Below are 24,534 nucleotides of genomic sequence, written 5' to 3'. Positions count from 1 at the left end.
GACAGAACAGGTCAAATCTAAATGCTCTTTTGATGTGCAGCAAAGCAGGAAGTAAATTCTGCAGCACTTTGTTATTATACTTAAAAATTGCAATCCTTGGTGGTAAATCTTTCCAAACATTTGGCACAAGTTCACAGCAGGCTGACTTAATTTCGCCTTGGATGAGATTAGTAACTAGTTTTGCGCATTTTGCGTGCAGCTTAAAGTTTGTACAGCAGGAACATTTGCTGACCACTTGGAGGCTGAAAAACGTGCGCCATATTCCTGGGAATTTACGCACGGTGCTCTTATCTAAGGAACATGGGAGTGTTTGTAAATAAATATAAGGGTGACATGTTCAGAATAAAAGTGCATATCTCAAGATGGCACCTCGTTTTGCAACATATGTTCTCCCTGTATTTATTAAAAATGTGTCATTTTCATATCCAAAGAGTAGGCCACATACCTTGGAAGACATCCACATCGTGGCTATCCTCTGAGCTCCGAGATAATCATGGTCCTCTTGAGGGGGGAAAAAGAAAAGAATTGTGCACGAAGTCCAGCAGACAGGAGAGAAAATTGCTCTCAAGCTCCCCTCCAATGAGTTTCCACGACGAGTCATTTTTGCTTTAACTTTCCATCTGCCTCCTTGTAAAGGGATATTGTCATTTTGAGGTGGTTTAAATGAAACTGGGAAACTGCTGTCGCCAAGATTCCAACAAGCATGTCCATACAAAACCTGGGGCGAGTCATTTCTCCAGCCATTTTAAACTGATGACTCCTGTGCTTAGCTCTCGCAGTGGGTCACCAATACAAGGCTTTTCTTCTTTCTTTCTTTTTTTTTTTCTTTTTTTGGCCTGTTGTGGAAAAACATACTTGTGTAGGTGTCATAAAAATAACTGTAGCCCTGGTTTACTAAATGCTATGTCTTATCAATTAGTTTTTTGTTAATGTTAAATATTGGAACAGTAACAAAAAACTTGTAACTGTCTTATCATTTATTGAAGTCCAATTTATTTATTTATTTTTTTTACTGGCAGCATATAAAGGGGGTTATTAATATCCTTAGTCTGCTCTCTGTGAGGAAGTTGTTCAAACATTCTTTAGCTAAGTGGTCAGAGGATTACTAAATACATGCCATGTTCATGGCCTACAGTTTCTGTCTCTAAATACAAATCTGCCAAACCCAGCGCAAATTCTACATTAGTGCAAACAGATTTTTTACTTTATTGCATAACAGCAAAACGATCATCCCTATACCTCTCTGTTATTGACAGATGAAACTCATAAAGTGCGAATGCATAGCCTGTCTTTACTAGAATTTAAATTGGATGTCAGATTTGGAAGCCCGCACAGGTTGGATGAATAAATTGACTGATGTGTTGTGAAGATGATTTGGGAAAGACTGCTGTTAGAGAAGTCTGCGATGGTTAAAAATGAAGCATTATAACCTGCCAATAAGGGGCATGAGTGTGTGTGTGTGTGTGTGTGTGTGTGTGTGTGTGTGTGTGTGTGTGTGTGTGTGTGTGTGTGTGTGTGTGTGTGTGTGTGTGTGTGTGTGTGTGTGACTTTGGGTGTCTCTGAGGCATGTTTAAAACTTGTGTTTAGGGGGATCACCTGCTGTTGGGCAGAAATTATGTTTATAATTATCTTTATAGGGCGTGTTCTTCTGAGAAAAAAAAAAACTAATTGTAATCACACGTCAGTCTGAATGGATTTTGAGTTAGTACTGTTTTTTCTGCTTATGTCTGTGCCGTTTCCTTTACTGGGGCTCTTGTCCAGCCCGCACAGCGACTCCGTCACCCCCTCTTCCATTTCCATATACTCCGCTTTGTCGCCAAGTGAGGAGCCAGAGGGCGAGCCTTTGAATTTTCTTAGAAAGTCGGGGAAATACGGGCAGCCCGGGGGCATGCTCTCCTCCACCGGCGACTGGTCCTCATTATCGGTCTCCCTATGGTAAAAGTAGTTAAAGTTGGACACTATGACCGGCACTGGGAGCGCAATGGTTAACACACCCGCAATCGCACAGAGGGAGCCCACAATCTTCCCACCGACAGTGATGGGCTTCATGTCACCGTAGCCCACTGTGGTCATGGTCACTACGGCCCACCAGAAAGCGTCTGGGATGCTCGTAAACTGCGTGTTGGGCTCATCCGCCTCGGCGAAGTACACCGCGCTGGAAAACAGGATGACACCTATGACCAGGAAGAAAATGAGGAGGGCCAGCTCCCTCATGCTGGCGCGCAGGGTATGACCCAGGATCTGCAGCCCCTTAGAGTGCCTGGACAGTTTGAAGATGCGAAACACCCTGACAAGGCGGATTATTCTCAGGATGGCAAAGCTCATGGCATGCTGTCCGTTGCCCTGGTGCTGCGCCAGGTCCGTGCCGAGAGTAATGAAATAAGGCAAAATGGATACAATGTCTATTGAGTTCATTATGTTTTTAAAGAAGTAGGTTTTGCTTGGACTTGCAAAGAACCGAACTATAATCTCAAATGAGAACCAGATGATGCAGACCGTTTCAACGATGAAAAACGGGTCGTTAAAAGGAGTAAATCCGTGATCAGGTTGAGAGGAGTTGTTTCGTGGCTGTAGAGACTCTTTTTCATCCCTGAACTCCGGCAGCGTCTCCAGGCAGAAAATCACAATAGAAATGACTATAACCAGGACGGACACGACCGCTATCCCCCTGGCAGGACTCGAACTCTCCGGATACTCAAAAAGCAGCCAAATCTGGCGCTTGAACTCATCCTCTGGCAGAGGTTTCTCCTCCTCTTTGACGAAACCCTCATCCTCCCGAAACTTTAGTATCGCCTCCTCCCCGAGTTCATAAAACTTGACCTCCTCGGAAAAGATGTCAAATGGGACGTTTACTGGTCTTTTTAAGCGCCCACCTGACTGGTAATAGTAAAGAATGGCGTCAAAACTAGGTCGGTTCCGGTCGAAGAAGTATTCGTTCCTCAGCGGGTCGAAGTACCTGATTCTCTTGTCTGGGTCTCCTAGGAGTGTGTCCGGGAACTGAGTGAGAGTCTTGAGCTGAGTTTCAAACTTCAGACCCGACACGTTGATGACAACTCTCTCGCAGCAGCCGCATTCGCTGTAAACATTTTCGTATCCGGACTGGGGCCGCCTGTCAGTGATCGACACGGTCTCCTCATCATCATCCATGTTGCACAAAAAACTCGACCTTTTGCTTCCCCGGTCCCCCTCCTCCTCCTCCTCTTCCTCGGGTCCCTCGGCCTCTTCCTCCTCTATCATGATGTCCTCCTCGGATCCGAGCAGCGCCAGCTCCGAGTGGCGCAGGTCCCCGCCGAGAGTGCTCCGGTTCCGTCTCCAGCGTCCGACGCCGCGCTGCTTTTTCCGCTCTCTGAGAAATCTCTGCTGCTGCTCGGGCTCCTGCTGGTTCTGTGGCGGCTGCGAGGAGGAGGTGGAGGAGGAGGAGGGGCGCGAGGCGGTACCGCCGCTGCTGATGTTGGCGTTCGTGGAGGAGGCGGCGCGAGACTGATGCTGGCGGTTGTTAAGGAGATGAGCGCTCGTGGAGGTTGTGGAGGTGGACCCCCCAACGCCGCCGCTGCCGCCGCCACCGCCGCAGCTGCCTCCTCCTCCCTCCGCACAGGTTCCACCTTCGGCAGCGGCCGCTGCAGCCGCAGCTCTGGACTGGGCAGCCTGGCGCTCCCGCTCGCGCTCCCTCTCCCGTGCGCGAGCTTGGGCATATCCATAAGGCAGGTGACTATTGCACCCACCATCCGCACCCACCATGGCAAACTCCATTTTAAGTCAGTGAGCGGTTCGGTCCGTGAACGCTACAGTGACCGCTTGGGTGCGATGTGGATGCAGACCAGAGGATAAAAGTTGCAGTTCAGAGCGCGCAGGGAGAGAAAATGAGGCATCAAGCCTCTCGACCAATCAGTTGTGAATGCGAGAAAGTCAGACTAGCAAACACACCTCAAATAGGTCCATGTTCAGTGAATTCCATTTTCCTACTTACATGATACTGATTACCATCTCTTCCAGTTTAGGTACAGCCCCCAGTATTTCATGACATCATTACCATATCCAAAAAATGTAAGGGCCGGTGGCATAGCCTGTTACGCAGACGCTCGGTCAAACTTGCAGCGCCCCTTATTTGCTCAGCATTATAAATCACCGAGTCAACAAGCTACACCAAAACAGTCTCTCCTCGGTTTCTCCGGTGCCCATCAGGTGGTTAATTTCTCAACGAGCAGGGCTTGCGCCCGAATGCGTCTTTTGATCCTCCCTGGTCACTCATGGTTGCCATTTTAGGATGAGAGTTAAAAAAAAAAAAAAAAGGATCTCCGTTGTTGTTATATTATGGAGCGCTGGTGAATCTGAATGACTTTATTCCTCTGACGCTCTCAGGAGCTGCGAGGAAAGGAAGAAGAGAGAAAACAGCAGTTGGTTTAGGCAAAATCAAATCTTCAAATTGATGTGTGTTGTTTTATCGAATGCATAGTCTACACACATCATCATCACCATTATTATTATTACTATTATTATTACTGAGTGAAAACAAAGAAATATGGAATATATTTATGTTTAGAATACAATTTACGCACGAAATCGTCTCATCAAAGTATCCTCCCTTTAGTCTGACATTCATACTTACATCTGAAAAGGGGCCAAACGACATCGCCTCAGCCCCCTTACAAACAAATCTGTTGGAGAAGCAGGGGAAGGAAAGGCTAGGTGAGGATGCAGTCGTTAGCTCCTGCTTAAAATCCCGTTATGATTTTGGAAGGTAACATCACAAATCCCTCGTTGTATCCATCCAGCGACCATATCCACATCTACTATATACATCCGTGCTCTGACGCACTCTGAAGAGGACACTTTTTGGCTGCGTCTCGACGTCTTGTCTCAATTCAACAGGATCTATTGCCACTCCAGCCCCCGTTTCTGCTGCATCGCTTCTGGTATGCTGGGAGCAATAATGTTACAAAAGAGAAGAAGAAGAAGTAGCAGGTGTGCAAGCAGCGAGTTGTTGGCATCAATGAAAGCTCCACACGACCAGGAGATAAGAGGGTGGGTAAAAGTTTACCTTCGCGCGGGCGAGGGGAAACGGCTTCATGGTTTAAGTCTGAGCATCACACATCTGTCTGTCTGCCGCCGTAGCCCTACCTATACTCCCGTATCCCTCCCATTGTGTGTGTGTGTGTGTGTGTGTGTGTGTGTGTGTGATGATGGAGAGTCTCGGTGAGAAAGTCGTTCATGTGCCGCAGCTCGTGCAGGCGGTGCTCGGTCCTCCCCCAGTGGATGCAGCCGGTCACTGCGCGCCGTGCTGCAGTCTCACATCCGAGCTTCATCTGCCCTTCGTTGTCACTACTGGGTTGCAACCGGTGTCCTTTCCACAAAGAAAAAAGAAAGTCACGCATTAACCTCCACGAATAGCTATTTCCCAAAGAAACGTGGCAGCTCATATGTTTCTTAGAAAAGCAGGAAATGCTGTAGATATATTTTGTAGTTAACACCTCCTTTCCCACATTGTTTGTGTGTTTTTGTCAAATTAAATTAACATAATGCCTTCATCACTTAATGTCATACATCCGCGCATTTCAACTAAATAAAAAGTGTGAATTTAAAGCACTGGAAATGCGTCATATAATTTCACTTTAACATTTTTTAAAATTATCACAGTAAAAGAGGTTAGCTCTATGTTTCTCATGCAAAAATGCTCACATATCCCATGAAAGCAAATAATTAATCTTCATTGTGCCCGCCCTCCTTCTGATATTTGATTAGGAGAGCACTCGAAACAGAATGCAAAGTGTTCATTATAAGACCCAGCAATTCATGCTTGTCCTCTGTGGGGGGGGCATGAGTCTTAGACCTCTAATGGCACAACTTATGCAATCTATTTGAGTCCTACTGTAATGTCAAGAGGACGTCCTGGGCTTTCTAGCGGTGCCACATTTGTCAGGGTTTGACTAACAGAGCGCATGGACTTTCTTTTTAAAATGACAGGAACTGCAGCTTCAATATTTTATGGCAACAGGAGGTTAAGTGATAAAATCTTCTGCAGATATGTTTCTATTACTAAAGATCAAATTGTTTCATCAGTGTGAGTTTCTTAACCTCAGTTTATTAGGATTTCAGAAATGTTCAGTCATTTTAACCCTTCCAAAACAAAACGTTTAATAATTTAATATTTAATAACAGTGTCCTTTGTAGTGGACACCAGGACGTACTAACTCCAACTTAGGTCCATACTTCAGGAAGCAGAGGGGTGAATGAGGCAGAAAGGATTTTACTCAGAATCGTGGAAGGGGTGTAAGATTTATTGCTGTCAGGAGTGTAACCAAGGGCTCTGAGGTTTTTGGGTTTTTTTGGGGTGGGTGGGTGAGGGGGGGGTGAGCTATTAACTGTTGATTTCTCTAATTAATGACTCAGATAACCTAAGATCTGACTTTACTGGTTCCTAGTTATAGCCAATTCAATTAGTCAAACCAGATTTTTTAAGATTAGGCAGTCCATCAACGTAACAAATGATCTTGATGCCTCTGATAAAGGGGGGGGGGGGGGATAAAGCCCCCTGGAAGGTGAGAACTGTTTAGATAAAATGCAGCAAGGCTGCTTCAATCTGCTGAGAGTGTGGAAAGATTTCCTTCACAGGCCAGTGTCCTGTATGGCAAACCAAACCTAAACCAAATCCTGCAACTTCAGAGCCCGAGCTTACACAATGCTTCTTATCCATAATAGACTTTGGGTGTCATCATTTTGCCCCAGGCTCCTCAAAAGCCTGACACACAAAAATGAAAACAACGTCATTACATCACATCATTTTGTGATTATGTATTTATCTTCTGTCCACTGCAACGGACAGAAGATAAATAAATAAACAACAATTTTGAAAAAATAAAATGTTGCTCTAACATGTTTCTTATGACAACAATACTTAAATTATCTAAAAAAAAAAAAAAATCTAAATATCAAAATATTTCTTCTTCTGTGTCTGAGGAGGAATAAATTAAGCTCATTTGTTGCTTTGATGGACCGCCTAATTTTTAAGAATCTGTCTCGACTTATTGAACTGTCTCTAACTAGGACCCAGTATATCCAGATTGTTAGTATATCCAGCTAGGGTATCCAAATCATGCCATGAACATAGATATGGTGAAGAATGTTTTCAGCAGTGTTGCCTTCAGAGGTGAAGACCTGTTTACTGATTTCATGTTAAAAACAGTTTCAACTCAACTTCAGCAGGGTATAAATTGAATTCATAAAGAAAGGAGAAGCCCAGTTTGATGTGTGTGTGTGTGTGTGTGTGTGTGTGTGTGTGTGTGTGTGTGTGTGTGTGTGTGTGTGTGTGTGTGTGTGTGTGTGTGTGTGTGTGTATATATTCAACTAAAAAGGCTCTTATTTCCCCTTCTAGAGATTGTAAATGCCTAAAAAACTTCCCAGCCCTACATTAAACTATGCTTCTTATAACATATCACCTCAAAAGCTGGTAAGTCCTCCTGTGAGCTTTCACCCTCCTGCTCTAATGTCTGGCCTTCCTCTGCCACATCTCCTGACAGCTCTAGGTCTGACTTTACTTCTACAATTCTGAGTAAAATCCTTTCTGCCTCACTCTGCCCTCTGCTTCCTGAAGTATGGATATAGGTTGAAAATGTGAGTTTGTAGTGCAGTCCACTACAAAGGACTCTTATTAAAAGTTTTGTTTTGGAAGGGATGAAATTACTGTACATTTCTGAAATCCTACTAAATCAAAGTTAAGACTCTCAAATTGAAGAAACAATTGGATTTTTTTTAGCAAAAGAGATGTTATTTCTGAAAAAAAAAAAAATCACTTAACCTCTGTTTTGACCATAAAATGTGAAAGCTATCATTTTGAAAAGAAAGTCCATGTGCCCTGTTAGCCCCTATCTACAAGGCCTGTGTAGATGAGCAGATCAGCCTCTTCACAGGCCAGTCTCCTGTACTGCAGTTTGTGCCAGGGAAACCAAATCCCACAGCTTCAGAGCCCTAGATTGTACACTACTTCTTACCCATGATGGACTTCTGATGTTTTTGTTGTTTTGCTCCAGCTCAGGCTCTTCAAAAACTAGTAACTAGTTTCACCTTCCTGCCATAATGCTGACAGTACAAAGTATGACTCCCCCTCCACAATTCTGAATAAAATCCCATTATCACTTTATATTTTCACTATATATATATATATATATATATATATATATATATATATATATATATATATATATATATATAAATGTAAGAGGTCATTTTGTTACTGAGCTTCTACAGCACAACATAAGCCAACTTTCTTGTGTGCCGTAGTGCAATAAATCCTGAGCAATATAAAATACTGCTATGTACAAAATCATCAAGTAAGACATGAATCAAATCTACATGTAGAGCCAAACAAGTGCTAACTTGTACATGTAAACTAAAAGAAAGAAAATTCCAAACACATTCACTCTTAAATTGATTTACAGAGCTTCAGTCTTTGAAGTTAATACAGAAATACTGTTGGGGTTTTTTCTTTTATTGCTTTCAAGTCTTGTTGACATCAGTAAGGCTTGTCATGAGCAGTAAAACTGACATTTAAAGCAAGGTTAAAGGAATAAAATTGTTGTCATGGAGTTTAAACAGTAACTGGGATTATTTCATTAGTGACCACAGTCTGATCAGTACACAGTCGTGTGAAAAAGAAAGTTTTCACACAGTGGTGGAGGGCTGATGATTTAGTCTTGTTTTTCAGCCGCAGGACTTGGACACGTTACAGTCATTGATTATGAACTCCTCTGTATACCAAAGTATTCTAGAGTCAAATGTGAGGCCATCTGTCTGAAAGCTAAAGCTTGGCTGAAACTGGATCATGCAACAGGACGATGATCCCAAGCACAACAGCAAATCTACAAGTGAATGGCTGAAAAAGAGAAGAAACAAAGTTTTTTCTTAATTGGAAAGCATCACCAGTGTAATCAGTAGGACCACAAAAAAAAATTTAAAAAATCAGACCTTTTGTTGTCTAATTTGTTATATATTGTTTAAAGCAATTGTACAGCAATTTGTATACCACATAATTAGAGGTCATCTTCTCAGCCTAAACTAGGCTGTAGGAGAAAAAAAACAGTGCAACAGAACAAGCAGGCTAACAAATTACTGTGTTAGGGTATTAATTAGTCAAACAATGCATTACTATTGAAAAGGCAATTAAGAATGCATTACTTTTTTGAGTAATGAGTACTGAAAACCACAGACAAGTCAGTATAATGAATACCACGAGGATTTTTTGTTAATGTGGCCACATTAGCTCTGATTTGCATACGGACGTAAGAGTTCGTGAAAATGTGGATACTTTAAGAAACAGAAGATAGATTTTGTGCATTATTACACAATAAGCAATATGATCATTATAATCATTGAGCAAGCGATTGCAACATCAAAAGATGTGTGCTGGAGGATACAACTGACCACAATAAAATGAGGACAAATACAATTCAAAAGCATATCTTATTCTGTAATATCGCCATTGCTTGATGATCCCTCCAGCTTGGTTGTGGTGTTGGCCTTCTGTTAACAAGTCAAAGATGTACACAGTCACGTCTTTTGGGAGATCAAATACAATGAATTTAAATACCAGACATCACAGCACCTGGTGAGGTAACTGTTGAGTCATTGTTATTGATCATTCCCCCTATTGCCACCACAGATTTATGTGGATCACTTTGCGCTAAGGTCTTACTCATTGCACCTTTGAAACCTCCCAGTTTGAATTTGATTGCACACATAATTAGTTTTTCTGCAGGTACCGCTGCAGGCCTGGTGCTGGGCTACAAAGCAATCAGTAGCTGTAGCCCATTGAGTTCAATCCATTTGATTCAAACTATACATCTGAAACAAAAGCACTAATTAGGACATGAACAGCCTGTTATTCCAGATACAGGATTCCTCTAAGGAATCCTAATAATCCCCTAAGGTATTTCCTAAATCTCTACTTGTAATATTCCTGCTGGGATATTTTTGGATGCTTGTGCTGTCTCCTTCTAAAACCTATCATACAGCCATTGTGCTACATTTTGATATGAAGGAATCTGAAACAAAATCTCAGACCCAATGCACACACCTGTGTTTGTGAAGTAATCAGTGCACCTGACAGTGCAAATTTCACTCACTGCTTCCTTAAAGAGCATGCCTTCACAGTCTTCCCTCCTTCTGTCTTTGTATTTCAGATACTTACCTAAGACATAAGAGGAGGCCTTCTCTAGTCTGTACCACATGTAAGCACCTTCCACCCACCACACACAGACGCATCATGCTCCCTCAACCCTTGCACTTATTCACTGAGTATCCACCTCAGTCAGCACCAGAGGGAGTTGTGAGGTCAGTAATAATAAGAGGTGATAGAGTGGGGATGCAAGGTGCCTTATTAAACACAAGTTTAGTTGCACTTTGAACCAATGCCAGAGCTCATCAGAAATCCTTCTGCCTCTCCCTGAAGCACACCAGGTGAAAAAAATCCAGCACACCAAATTCCAAAAAAGACAAGAAAAATGCCAAGCTCTGTATGCACAAGACACAATCAATATTGGATGTAGTTTCTTTCAAAGCCATCATGCAAAATTGTATCAAATGAAGTCAAAATCTTTGCAGCTTAACTCAAAAGTGAAGTCATTAATGTAATAACCTTTACATCTTGTCAGTATGTAGTAAAACTGAATTTTGTATCAATCAGTCAGGTACAGTTGGGTTTTTGGACAGTGATACATATTTTGTAATTTTGCTATTGCACAGCACTACAGTGTGTTTAGTAGTGCATTAACTGTTTAGGAGTTCCAGACATTTTTGAAACACGTTTTCAGAGGCTTAAAATTAATTGACTAAAAGTAATTGATTTTGCAACCGGAGGATTCGCCCCCTGCTGGCCATTAAACACAGTGCAGGTTTAAGGCATTTCAGCATTAGCTTCACTTTTCAGACCCAGAAGCTACATCTTTTTATATACATTTTATATAGTCTATGGTAAATAATAATAATAATAATAATAATAATAATAATAATAATAATAATAATACATTTGCAACTTGCCTGGGTGATGTGCCCCCTCTGAAGAGGCTCAAAACACGCTACTGATTGAAAAACATTAACTTCAAAGTCAAGAACAAGGACCTTTCCTGTCCATATATGCAAAGAAATGGATTGCTTTTTTTTTGTTTTGTGAATATTTCTTGTTCTGCTATAAGTCCATGCTAAAGAACTAAGACAATAAACAAAGACCATAATAAACATCATGACTGTTTTTAGGGACTCTATAACGAGGAAAAAAACAGGCACACATACACATAGATAAAAGAACTCAAGTGCACACACACACACACACACACACACACACACACACACACACACACACACACACACACACACACACAAAATCAGCTAAACACTAGATTTTCTCTTTTAACCTGCTGATTTATCTAATTAATAATATATTTCCTAAAAGTGCATCAAACTGGGCTTCTCCTTTCTTTATGAATTCAATTTATACCCTGCTGAAGTTGAGTTGAAACTGTTTTTAACATGAAATCAGTAAACAGGTCTTCACCTCTGAAGGCAACACTGCTGAAAACATTCTTCACCATAACTATGTTCATGGCATGATTTGGATACCCTAGCTGGATATACTAACAATCTGGATATACTGGGTCCTAGTTAGAGACAATTAGGCAGTCCATCAAAGCAACAAATGAGCTTGATTTATTCCTCCTCAGACACAGAAGAAGAAATATTTTGATATTTAGATTTTTTTTTTTTTTTTTAGATAATTTAAGTATTGTTGTCATAAGAAACATGTTAGAGCAACATTTTATTTTTTCAAAATTGTTGTTTATTTATTTATCTTCTGTCCGTTGCAGTGGACAGAAGATAAATACATAATCACAAAATGATGTGATGTAATGACGTTGTTTTCATTTTTGTGTGTCAGGCTTTTGAGGAGCCTGGGGCAAAATGATGACACCCAAAGTCTATTATGGATAAGAAGCCTTGTGTAAGCTCGGGCTCTGAAGTTGCAGGATTTGGTTTAGGTTTGGTTTGCCATACAGGACACTGGCCTGTGAAGGAAATCTTTCCACACTCTCAGCAGATTGAAGCAGCCTTGCTGCATTTTATCTAAAGAGTTCTCACCTTCCAGGGGGCTTTATCCCCCCCCCCCCTTTATCAGAGGCATCAAGATCATTTGTTACGTTGATGGACTGCCTAATCTTAAAAAATCTGGTTTGACTAATTGAATTGGCTATAACTAGGAACACACACACACACACACACACACACACATATATTTATATATATATATATATATAAACAGACAGCAGAAGTCAGCGAAGAATCATCAGCAGTCGATACACATAAGCACACCTACCACCTACTTCCACACTCGGCCTGCACGCAGAAACATCCAGCACAGTCACCAAACAAAAGTCTTGTCCTTGGCAGCGCTGTGGAGGCGTTTGTTTAGACCTGGTGGAAGGAGGGAGAGAGCGTGAGTGTGGGGTGATGCAGTGCGTTCAGGGCCTCGCTGAGTGTTTTTTTGCATGCGACAAAATGGGTTTAAAAAACTCTGTTTCTGCCTTGTACATTAGCAGACAGAGAGCAGAGGACAGGAGCAAGGTGTGACTGAGTGTGTTTGTGTGTCGTGTCAAACACACTCACTGCTGTTATGGCAGTGCTTACACTACGTTAATATAAAGAAAAAGAAAGGAAGAGGATTCTGTTCCTAAGCTTACAACCCATGACCCATGACTCAAATCTGTGATGTCAGCAAGATGTATGGCTATATGTGACTTCATACACAGCTATGTGCTTTTGCACCCAAAGGAGCTCTTTTTATATAGCAATGCTTCGAGTTATGAAGCAGAATATTATCATGGTTCCCGGGAACAGTTCATCATCGCCCAATTGATTCACCGTTTACACTGATGTGACGTTACAGGGCAGGACTTCTTCCTTCTGTGGGAAGGAAAAATGAGGCGCTCTCTTGGAAACAACCAGCTAATATCACTGATTCTTTGCTGTTGTTTTGTTTTGCCATGTTGCAGAACAAATGGGCTATTTTTCAGACTGTATTACTGACATAAACTTGAAAGTCTTACCTGCCCTATCCAGATTTCAGCACATCAATAGAATGCACGGATGGATGATATAATTTCAGCACCGCACTTAATTAATCAATTTTCAGAGCAGATGCGCTTTTTTTAAGAGGAACTACCATCTGTTATACTATTTTTTTTTCTCAGAAAATGACTAATGATGTGTTTTACTCTGAATACAAGATTAATCAAATCTGCCTGGTGTTCATTCAGGGCAAAATGCACAATAAACATGATGCATTCCTGCCAAAATTGTCTAAAAAAAAAGTAGCACCTTGGAGGATGGGGTTTACTCAATAAAAGTCCTTGCAGCCTTATTAAGCAGGTATGGCACTTCAGCAGGATGCCGGGGAACCTCATTCCCCAGTGGCTGCAAGGGCAGACGGAGCAGCAGTTGGATGAACCGTGGTGGCTGCTGCCCAAGTAGTTATATTCTACTGTCACTGCAGATTGTCCAGATTGTGGTGCAGTGCTAACTTTTACTGAATGCAGCAGAACACTGAATTTCTCAGAAGCAGACAGGAGCAGTCTTGGAATCTGCAAGTGCTCTATGAAAGTCAAGACTGTACTCAACTGCAAGTTTTGAGATACCTGTACTTACTTTTAACAAATTTTTTACTACACAGCAGTATTCTCCACGCATATATCTGGCAGCTGTGCATGCCTAGTGTGTTGCATTCAGATATTACAGACAAATCATCTAATTGTTTTGGGAAACAGCAGATTTCACAATAGACATTTTGACCAAGTCAGAGTAGGAAAAGTCCTGGATTCCAGTAAAAAGAAAAAAGACCACAAAGGCTTAAAATGAACATCAGCACTGGAAATATCATTTTTAATTAAAACATAAAGGTTATATCTTTGTTTTTACAAAATTTGCAAAAAAAAACCCCAAAACCTTTCACATATCTTGGACATAAGAAAGAGCATACAGATAAACCTGTATGCTCTTTGCTGGTCTGGAGCATTCAGGGATGTTTCAACAGTGGTACAATCTTCACAGGAGTGGACGTTCCAGCAAATTCACCCCCAAGATCAGACTGTGCAATGCTCAAAGAAACTGCAAAAACCGAAGAGTTACATCTCAGACTCTACAGGCCTCACTTAGCATGTTAAATGTTAAAGTTCATGAAGTACAATTAGAAAAAGACTGAATGAGTATGGCTTATTTGGAACAGTAACCAGAAGAAAGCTTCTTCTCTCTAAAAAGAACACGGCAGCACAGCTTAGGTTTGCAAAGTTGCATCTGAACAACAAAGACTTCAGGAATAATGTCCTTTGGACAGAGCTGTGCATAAACGAATGCCTGCCTAAGCAACGCTGCAAAGAAGAGTGGACCAAAATTCCTCCACAACAATGTGAGATACTGATAAAATCATACAGAAAATCACTACTTATTGAATCGTAGAGTGTACTTTATTTTTCACATGACTGCGCAAATAGCACCAAATTAAACTATGTAACCTGGGCTGGCTAACTGCTAGACAAGAGACTAGCATATGCTATTTTAACTAACAAGAAATATGTTAAACATAAGATCACCAAATGTATTGTATGTAAGGCTGTTTACTCCACATAATTACCAAACACAAGTTGCAACAGAGAGAAAGTTTGAATATTTTAAGCATTTAAGAAAATGGATGAGAAGACATTATAGAAGAAATAATATTTATTTATCTCACCTATGAATCAAAATAAAATCTGTAGCGATTTGCTTTCTTGTTTATGTTTGTTTGTGAATGTTGATTGTATGTGTTTGCATGAATGGAGGCCCCAAGGGAGAACAGCCAAGGCTAACACTGATGCTAATGGGGATCATAATAACACACACACACACACACACACACACACACACACACACACACACACACACACACACACACACACACACACACAAAGAAGTCTTTTGGCTTTTAACAAGCATAATGTAACCGAAAGAGGAAAATAATACAGGGCACTGAAAATGTACATCAGGAAGAAGATGATCACGGCAGCGAGGGATGCGAGAGTGTTTGTGTGGCAGCTGCTCCTCTATGCCATGTACTGAGCATTTGAATGATCCTTTTATAATAAAACATCTCCCATTAACAGTAATTCCAGGCACCTCCTCTAATATAGTCCTCCTCTACTTTTTTATACAAGTCGGTTTCATTTTCACATGCATGCTTACCAGCTCCAGCAGAACTGCTGACCACCGTTACAGACCCATCCAGCACACCTAAATCCGTCTGAGTGGTGGGTCCTAATTGGTGAACAGTTACACTCACCAATTGCTGAGCTGACTGAACTGGCAGATTTTCAGGCTCCCCCGTGATCTGGGTCGTGGTTGTTGGTTTGCTTTCAAAGGCAGCAAACGTCATATTGGATGGGTTACTGCTCAGCACAAGAGCATCATTACTGGTCTTTCACATTTCCTCACTGTTTGCACGTTTTTAGATTCCTTCTGGACAAAAACTGTAGGCAGAGCATTTAGTTTTAAGAAAAGGGTAAAGTGGGATAAAATGAGTTGGACAAACTAGGAAGTTTTAAAGAAGCGATTCATTTAGATTGCTTTTTATAGCATCCAGTGCTGATCAGGCTCCCTGCAGTTATAGATGCTGATATAGCATTTTTGAGATCATGACAAAAAAAAAATATTTGAAGCTACTTTGGAAATCGTTAGCTCCTCATAGTCACAGGTTTGCAAATATTTTCCAGTACAGTGTCTTGATGACTTGAAATGAATGAGCTAAAAGCAACTCATGGGCTGCATCAATATGCACTAAGACAGACTGATTTGAAGGATGCCATAATTACATGAAAACAACTTGTGAAAACACAGGCATGAATTTTTTTTTAAAAAAAAAAGCATTTTTTCTGTTACTTATATAAGTCGCATATTGGATAATCACTGGACTGTACATACAATTCAGTTAAAATTTTATTTAAATAGCACCAACTCACAACAACAGCCACCTCAAGGCACTTTATATTGTTAGGTAAAGACCCTACAGTAATACAGAGAAAACCCCAGCAATCAGACAACCTCCTATGAGCAAGCACTTGGAGACAGTGGGGAGGAAAAACTCCCTTTTTAACAGGAAAAAACCTCCGGCAGAACCAGGCTCAGGGAGGGGCAGTCATCTGCATTCGGTTGGGGGTGAGGGGAGGGAGACAGGAACAGAAAACATACTGTGGAAGAGAGCCAGAGATTAATAATAACTAATGATTAAATGCAGAGTGGGGTATAAACACACAGAGAGTGAAAAGAAGTGAGTGAAAAAGAAACGCTCACTGCATCATGGGAAGCCCCCAGCAGCCTAGACCTATTTCAGCATAACTAGGGGAGGGTTTGTCCCCTGATCCAGCCCTAACTATGTCTAAGTTTTTTCAAAAATGAAAGTTTTAAGCCTCTTAAAAGTAAAGAGGGTGTCTGTCTCCTGAACCCAGTCTGGGAGCTGGTTCTGCAGAAGAGGGACCTGAAAGCTGAAGGCTCTGCCTCCCATTCTATCCTAGGAACCACAAGTAAGCCAGCAGTCTGAGAGTGAAGTGCTCTCTTCGGACGATATGGTACTATGAGGGCTTTAAGATAAGGTGGGGCCTGATTACACTACGTAACAAATTTCTACTTTTGTCTTGTCTTGGGATTTAGTTCTAAAAATCTATATTTTTGATCGCCAAAATGTTGCTTTATGTATTTCTAACATATTACATATTATAAACATATTGTATGTTTTATTTTCCCATATGATGCAAGCTACTAGTGGCTTTCATTTAGGTTTCAACTTTTTCTCAAGCTGTTTTGTCTTCAAAAATTGCCTATAAAAATTGTAAAAATGTTCAATTAAAAGAAAAAATAACAATAAATTGATGTATTTGATGTTTTTATGTATTGGGGCAAAAAAAAATCATTCTAAACTTCAGAAAAGCAAAGTTTGACAGGAGTAATGGGCATTTTCTATTGTTTTACAATAAAAAGAGTTAGAAAATAACTAAGAAAAATAATTATTTAAGACCTTGCATGTGAGAAGAAGGATTTTAAATTCGCTTCTGGATTTAACAGGGAGCTCATGAACACAGCAGAAATAAGCTCGGTCTCTCTAGTCCCTGTCAGTACTCTAGCTGCAGCATTTTGAATCAACTGAAGGGTTTTCAGGGAGCTTTTATGACAGCCTGATAGTAATGAATTACAATAGTCTGCCTAGAAGTAATAAATGCATGAATTAGCTTTTCAGTGTCACTCTGAGACAAGAGTCTCTAATTTTAGAGATATTTAGATATGCAAGAAAGCGGTCCTACATATTTGTTTAATATGTGCATTGAAGGTCATATCCTGGTCAAAACTGACTCCAGGATGCCTCACTGTGTTACTGGAGGCCAAAGTAATGCCATCCAGAGTAAGCATCTGATTTGTGGGGTCGAGTACAAGAACTTCAGTTTTATCTGAACTTAGAAGCAGGAAATTAAAGGTAATCCAGGCGTTTATGTCTTTAAGACATTCCTGCAGTTTAACTAGTTGGTATGCTATGCCTTCTATTAATACTGCCTAAGGAAAGCATGTGTAGTGTAAATAAAATTGGTCCTAGCATAGAACCCTGTGGAACTCCATAATTAACCTTATGACTCCCCATTTACATGAACAAAATGGAGTCTATTAGATAGATATGATTCAAAACACTCCAGCGCAGTACCTTTAATACCTACAGCATGCTCTAATCTCTGTAGTAAAATATTGTGGTTGACCGTATCAAATGCTGCACTGAGGTCTAGCAGGACAAGCAGAGATATGAGTCAGAGGCCACAAGAAGATCATTAGTAACCTCCTAGTGTAAGGTTTCTGCCACAGCTGTATTAAATTAACAGTACTGATCATTACCAAAATCTTTTTTTTATATATTTCTGTAATGGTTAATCCACCAGTATGTGCAAGCTCTTTAATCAAAACTATATTTTTAGTGCTAAAATATAATTATTGTGATCCATGACTTTTCAAATCTACAGTTTTACCCCCAAAAAAAGCTGAAAAATAAAGGGCATTATTATTTTTTGATTAAGAGGCCAAATTACAGTTAATTACCTGCACTCTTGAACAGAATAATTCGTTTTACTGGTTGAATGTTATGCTTGATTCACTGAATATTGTGCTTGATTCATTTCCGACTTCTCAGAGAAGACCAGACTGCAGGCTCAAATTTTGGGTATAAACACATGAATTCAGTTTGTTATTTACTTAATAAATAACAATATAATTTTCTGTTTTAAAGAGGTTTTTGACAAACTTCTAAAATATTTGTATTTTCTTGTTGCTATGACAGGTGGTAAATACAACAACATGCAGCAGTGCTATCAACACGGTGGAAAAAATGACACAATGGCGAAATGGGGATGGAGCACACAAATTAATTAGTGCATCTCATATCAGTGTTTGCCATCACACTGTGGGGGTAGATTTATTTTTATAATTCTGTGGTCCATCTGCGCCTTTCACTCACATAACCTAAATAAGATTTCTGAAGTTACCGGCCGGCTCCTGCTCATATGTAGGAGGAAAGGCTTTGAGCCACGGGACATCCCTGGACTGTTGAAGGAAAGACACAAGGATTTGCTTATAAATCTAAACAGGTAGGAAAAATATCACCCCAACCAAGGCTGAAAGGATTAAAAGGATTTATGAGCGGCGCTATTTAAGCAAGAAAGACAGCTGCAGGTTGAAAGCTGTTACAGGTGTTTAGAGAGTGAAAGAAGGAACAGGACTGTCAGCAGAGGTTCAAAGCATCAGTGGAGCCCTACAGGTATGCTTCCTGTTCATGTATATATATGAAATTATAGTTATGCAGGATGTGGCACATTCAGTTTTTCTGTGAAAACAGTGAGATTTAAAAGCTAAAAAACCAGTTTTAGCGCATGTAATGTAAGCAGTTTGATTCTTACATATTAAGGTCATTACGTCAAAATTTTATCTTCATATACAATATGTGATAGAAGTAAATGTGATTTAAAGGTTTGGTTTGGAAAAAAAGTGTGGATGAAAGGGGTCAGTTGGAAGAAGTGTCCTAAATTTTGTATTATCCCACTTTTATCATCTTTGTTGCGCTGTTTTCATTTAGATTTCATCTGGGTCGTGAGCTTTTCAGTTGTTTTCATTGATACTGAAACACTTTTTTTTCACTTGTACATTTGTGTTCATAGACATAGTTTTAGGTTTATTTCTCCAAGTTTAAAGCACTCTAATGGCCATGGCATTAAAAAAATGCTTTTCAAATTAGAAATTCATTATTAGCCTTGGAAGCTTCTTTTGCTTTTTTTTAATATCACTTTATTTATTTATTTCCACAAAGCCTTAAATGACATTTCAGCGTGAGATGTGCAAAACTCACTGAACCTTGAGCTAAGAGTATTTTATATGTATTTTATTCTGGAATGCTGCTTGTTAAGAGTAATGTTTTTGAACATTGATATACTTTGACAAACAATAATCATTTTACTTTAATTGTGTGAAACTGAGGCAGACATTTCAGAGATGGATGTCTTTTAATCCCAACAGACAGAAGCTATAACTTTATTTTAAGTGAACCGCCCCTTTAAGAAAGACTACAAAATAAATCAAAACATGTAGATAAATAAATGAACTGTTATCATAGAGGCCATCCAGATACAACTTTAAAACCCTAAACACAAAAATACAATTTAAAAAAATCAGTACCATTGTTTGCTGCATGTCATTTCAGAATACATTTTGTTTTCCAGCACACTAAAAACTAATTCAGCCACCACTCCTGTAAACGTATACCACTACATTTGAGTATATACGTTACTCTTCTCTTTAATTTCCATGAAATAATTGTGTGTAATGGCACAGCCACATTTTAATCAACAATAACTTGTGATACCTGACCCCCTCTTGTGGCAGCAGCGTGTGCTGCACCCGGCAGAGGATGCAGCTGGTTGTCATGGCAGCAGCGCTAGCGCTGGCGGGGGCGGGGCAAGGCTGCAGCTCCGGCTGCCACCCAAAAAACATCAGCCTCCCCGTGGATATCTGCGGCACCACCGAGCTCGTCGACACCACCATCTGTGAAGGACAGTGCTACCAGGAGGTGAAGAATGTATTGCCTCTAACTTGTTTGTTGCTCCTACTGAGACGCGCACCGTTTTTTCTGCTTACGTCCATGAACGTGTTAAGCTGAGATCAGTCCTCCTGAGTAAATCTGAATATTTTATAGTGTTCAGTAACATTATTTGTTGTTTTCTCTATTTTGAGGACATTTTTTTTTTTAAAAGATAATTCACGTTTACAACTTTATATCAGACCTCAAAAAGGCTACTGCAGGGGAGGGGTGGGTTCAAGTTCCCTCCCCAGTACATAATACAAGCTTTAAGGTGAAAACAGACGTTCAGCGACGTTCAATGAAATGGTACAAATACATATACAAAATGGGAAAATATAATTTTGTTTTGTTGATCTCAACTGTTGGTTAAATTGTTTCAACATTAAAACCTGCTCCAGGTTCACTACTGTTCTTACAAACATTATCAGCGTAAAATTAACCTTCAGCAGCTACAGATACCACACGTAACCTATTAGAGCAGGTTGTGGTCAGGTATTAGTTCATTTATTAAAATACCTGTAAAGCGAGTAATGATTATTGCTGATTCAAATCTTGTTTTTTTTTTAACATTTTTAACTGTCTCAGCATCCACATCTTTTCCCCATAAATAATCTTGTAGAGTGCTGGCGATAATCAGCTGTTAAATTCATGTATTTAAAATGAACATCACTCTTAAGAAATTGAACTGACTGTGTTCATGTCCCTGTGTCTGATCCCTTTCCCCTCTGCTGGTGTTGATGACAGGATCCCAACTACGTTCTTGCTGATAACTGGCCCGAACAGAAAATCTGCAGCGGGGAATGGTCCTACGAGGTGAAGTACACAGAACGATGTCCACGGGGCTTCACCTACCCTGTGGCGAGGAAGTGCGAGTGCACTGTATGTAATGCAAACACAGACTGCGGGACCTGGCCTGGATACATACCCAGCTGTCTGTCCTTTTAAAGGACCCCCGTATTCATCCTGCATTCACCAATTATGGTGTCTCTCTGTCTCTTGACACTGAAATAAACAGGCATCACAAGCATTTCTGTTTTCTTCTCTTTATACCTTTAGGTAATCCGGGCCACCCCAAAACACCACTATCAAGATTAGTCTGTATGATCAGTGGCACACGTTAATCTTACAGTGTCATAAGTCACCGCAGAGGAAACTGTGTGTAGATGTAGCAGTCCTGTAGAGTCAGTTGGAAAAGCGACCTACCAGCAGTTTCCCTTTTTGTCTTGAGCAGGGTGACTGACCCCTGAAAGTCAATAATCCTGCAAGTCAGGTTTTCATGCCGAGAACAGGATGTAATCCTCCAAGAAAAAACAGAACTCTTCACCTCCTTTTTGACAGGTGGAAATGAAAATATAGAGTTTGCAGCATATCGAAAAAAAAAAAACCCTAAAGTGCCTGCAAATCAGTGTCTCTCTTCACTACTCTGCACAGCTTAGTGAGCAGAAAGCCTCCACAGATCTCTTAAAATGCCAACAGAGTCATATAATATCCCCTATAATGCTGGAAGATACAGACTGTCTAAAGGTACAGAAGTATAATTGTATGCTGAGGTGTGGGGAGGCCTTAATAAGAGCAAAAAAATATATATTTAAAAACACTTTACAGTAAAACTGATGTCTGCATCTGCAACCCCCCCCCCCCCCCCCCCCCCCCACACACACACACACACACACACTCACACACTAGGACAAAATGGCAGAACTAATGGACACCTTTGCAGAGGAATGAGAAGAAGAAGAAATCAGCTCCATGCCCTGAAGTCTGCCAGAGACGCCATTGTTACGATAAAGTTTGAAACAGGCTTATTTTTAGGCACAAGCAGATGCATCTCCTGAGTCTACAGATTGTTAGCGTAAAATCTTATTAAGCCAGAGACAAACCTGAGACTGCTGCTAGCAACAACTCACTCATTAATATGACAAGCGGTTAACTACCTACAGTGCTGTTACCCGGCAACGAGCCAGCTTTATCCAAAGGAGATCTCCTGCAACATCATTAAATGTGGGTTTGTTGTGCTGGTTTGCTCGGTTTTAAAAGACTGCTTGATTGTTGCACCAAACTATGGCTTTTCCTTTTCAGGGGTTGGGATGTTATAACATGCAAAATAATACTGTCCTGATATATTGCATTTTTCTACTCTAACTGGGCACTCAAAGTGCTTTTCTACTACAAGTCTCACACACCCAAGCACACACACATTCATAAAGCACTTTATTTTGTGCCTTAGGTGCTTTCTAACTATCATGCACACGCTCATATTGACTGATGCATCGGGGATCATCAGCGTGTGGACGGTAGGAACCAGAGACTGAACCACTGACCAATCAATTACCCCAGTAAACACCCACTCTACCTCCTGAGCCACAGCTGCCCCTATCTGTGTCACTGCAGGTTGTGGTGTCACTGTGTGTGTGTTAACAATATTATTAAATTCTAATAATGTGTCATTTCCTGCCCACCATTTCCCTCCCTGTGATTTTCTGTTCACTTTGTACTTATTCTTTTGATAACCGCCACAATAAGGATTGGTCAACTGCTGATGTAATTAGTTGTTTAATGTGTTGCTCTATCAATGTCTCTATCAATATTTTGTCCCACCCCTATCTAAGAAGGCAATATTCATTAATTGGGTACTCCATAAATGTGATGTATCCCTTTAATTACGTCTAGAGGTTCAGAGGAGACAGATTCAATGAAAAGTTGTTCCGTTCAAAGCACCAAAGGACAAGTTATCCTGACACTCTGAATCTCTATAGTCTGGCTCGGGATCCTAATGAGATTTTTTTTTTCATTAAACATCACCATGTGTGAAAGTTAGCTTTTCAATCTGTGTAAAAAAAAATGCAAATTCAGTTGAGTGCCTGGGGGTGGGTCTCAACACAGAGATAATCACTATTCAACATTTTTGAGCTTTTTTTTTTTTTTATGTGTATTTATTTTTAAGAAAGACAAACAGATCTTAGGTGACCACAACATAAAAAAAGGTCATGGTCATAGTTCTTTCAGGTAACTCATGTTTGAAATGACTGATTAATTACGGCAGCAGAATGCTATTCAAGTTTGAAGTCTAGGCTCTGAATTCATCACCCTCTGGAAATATGCTACACATTGAAATTGAGTAAACATCTCCCTGGAGCCATACTGATGGATGTTGGGGTGATGGAGGGGCAGGGAGTGACGCACGGCACTTTGATGCACTGATATGTCACTTAATGTATATCGTAACTGTGGGCATTGTGGAGGGTGATGTCACGGGTGAGGTATGGGTGAAATTGACGTGGAGTTGCCTGAAAACACATCCGTACCAAAACAAGAGAAGACGGTTGCCATGACATTTTATCTGCACTGACTTTAAAAGTGTGTTGCTGTGGAAACTTGCATTCAGGAGGTATCAATGTTTCTGCCGGCTCGTAGTGCAAAAGTCAAAGCCAAAGTGCCTTCGCAAACAAAATAATCAATGATAGCAAAAGAGGTCGGAACAGAAATCTCTGTGCAATGACTGCATAAAGTAGTTTTGTACTTGAAGGCAGCAGCAGCTGATGTTCGGGATCTTGTTGGATAGACAAGTTTTCAATTTGTTGTTTTGAGTCAGAGAGTAAAAGGAGCTAAGATGGAGTAATGATCAACCCTGCAGGTGAAACTGACCTAAGCTGCTTGTAGTAGAGGAGTACAAGCTGGCATGTAGAGAGACGGAGTGTGGCCCACAGGTGAGAGGCTGCAGGCATTTTAGTCCCGACCACATCACAACAAACTGACCTTTTCTGTTCCTCTACAAACAGCCTGAAGGGGTTCAGACAGCAGAGGACAGATGTGACACATGTTTAAACAAATCATATAGAAATAAAGTAAATTGAAGAAGATGTAGGGCGCGCTGGAGAGATCACGTCTCCTGACTGGTGTGAGAACACCTCCCGAAAGAGCTGGAGGTGATGTCTTGAGTGTGGGAAGTCTGGAAACATGGCTTCATATGTAATTCTGCCATCAGGTAATAATACAAGTAACCTAGAATGAATTATTTTGAAAATCTTAAGAGTGCTAAAGATAACACTTAGCTCCGAGCATGGATTAGTTGCCAATGAGTTTTCTTTCTGCTGAATTTATTGGAAAAAGAAGCTGGCAGTTCACAGGAGCGAAAGACACGACGGTCCCATTATTACATCTACTCCATCAACAGTCAACATCCAGACAGACCTTTTGGTCGTCTTACCCTGTTGTTCATGGATTTAGTTTCAGCCTCTAACTCACTTTGCCCACATCTCCAGTTCAGTGTGAACACCGCAGGCTGGAAATCTGCTGACGGATTTCCGTCCGTTCAGGTCACCGGTGTCCTTTAACGGTGGCTTGTTTTCATCCAGCAGCTCCCT

General features: G+C 40.7%; 2 protein-coding genes across 2 annotated transcripts; one reads left to right on the top strand and one right to left on the bottom strand.

The window, feature by feature from the left end:
• Positions 1-1,533: 1,533 nt before the first annotated feature.
• Positions 1,534-3,825, bottom strand: kcna4 (potassium voltage-gated channel, shaker-related subfamily, member 4). Its single transcript, XM_030722701.1, has one exon. The coding sequence runs from the start codon at positions 3,748-3,750 to the stop codon at positions 1,675-1,677; it is 2,076 nt and encodes a 691-aa protein (XP_030578561.1). The 5' UTR covers positions 3,751-3,825; the 3' UTR covers positions 1,534-1,674.
• A 16,159-nt stretch (positions 3,826-19,984) lies between these two features.
• LOC115776682 (gonadotropin subunit beta-1-like) lies at positions 19,985-21,115 on the top strand. The gene is made up of 2 exons (XM_030724427.1): positions 19,985-20,158; positions 20,915-21,115. The coding sequence occupies exons 1-2, from the start codon at positions 20,000-20,002 to the stop codon at positions 21,113-21,115; spliced, it is 360 nt and encodes a 119-aa protein (XP_030580287.1). The 5' UTR covers positions 19,985-19,999.
• The last annotated feature ends 3,419 nt before the right edge of the window (positions 21,116-24,534 follow it).

The sequence above is a fragment of the Archocentrus centrarchus genome, chromosome 3, assembly GCF_007364275.1.
Source record: "Archocentrus centrarchus isolate MPI-CPG fArcCen1 chromosome 3, fArcCen1, whole genome shotgun sequence".
Taxonomy (NCBI): Eukaryota; Metazoa; Chordata; class Actinopteri; order Cichliformes; family Cichlidae; genus Archocentrus; species Archocentrus centrarchus.
The sequence above is the reverse complement of the archived record's forward strand: the minus strand, read 5'-3'. Positions and strand labels throughout refer to the sequence as shown.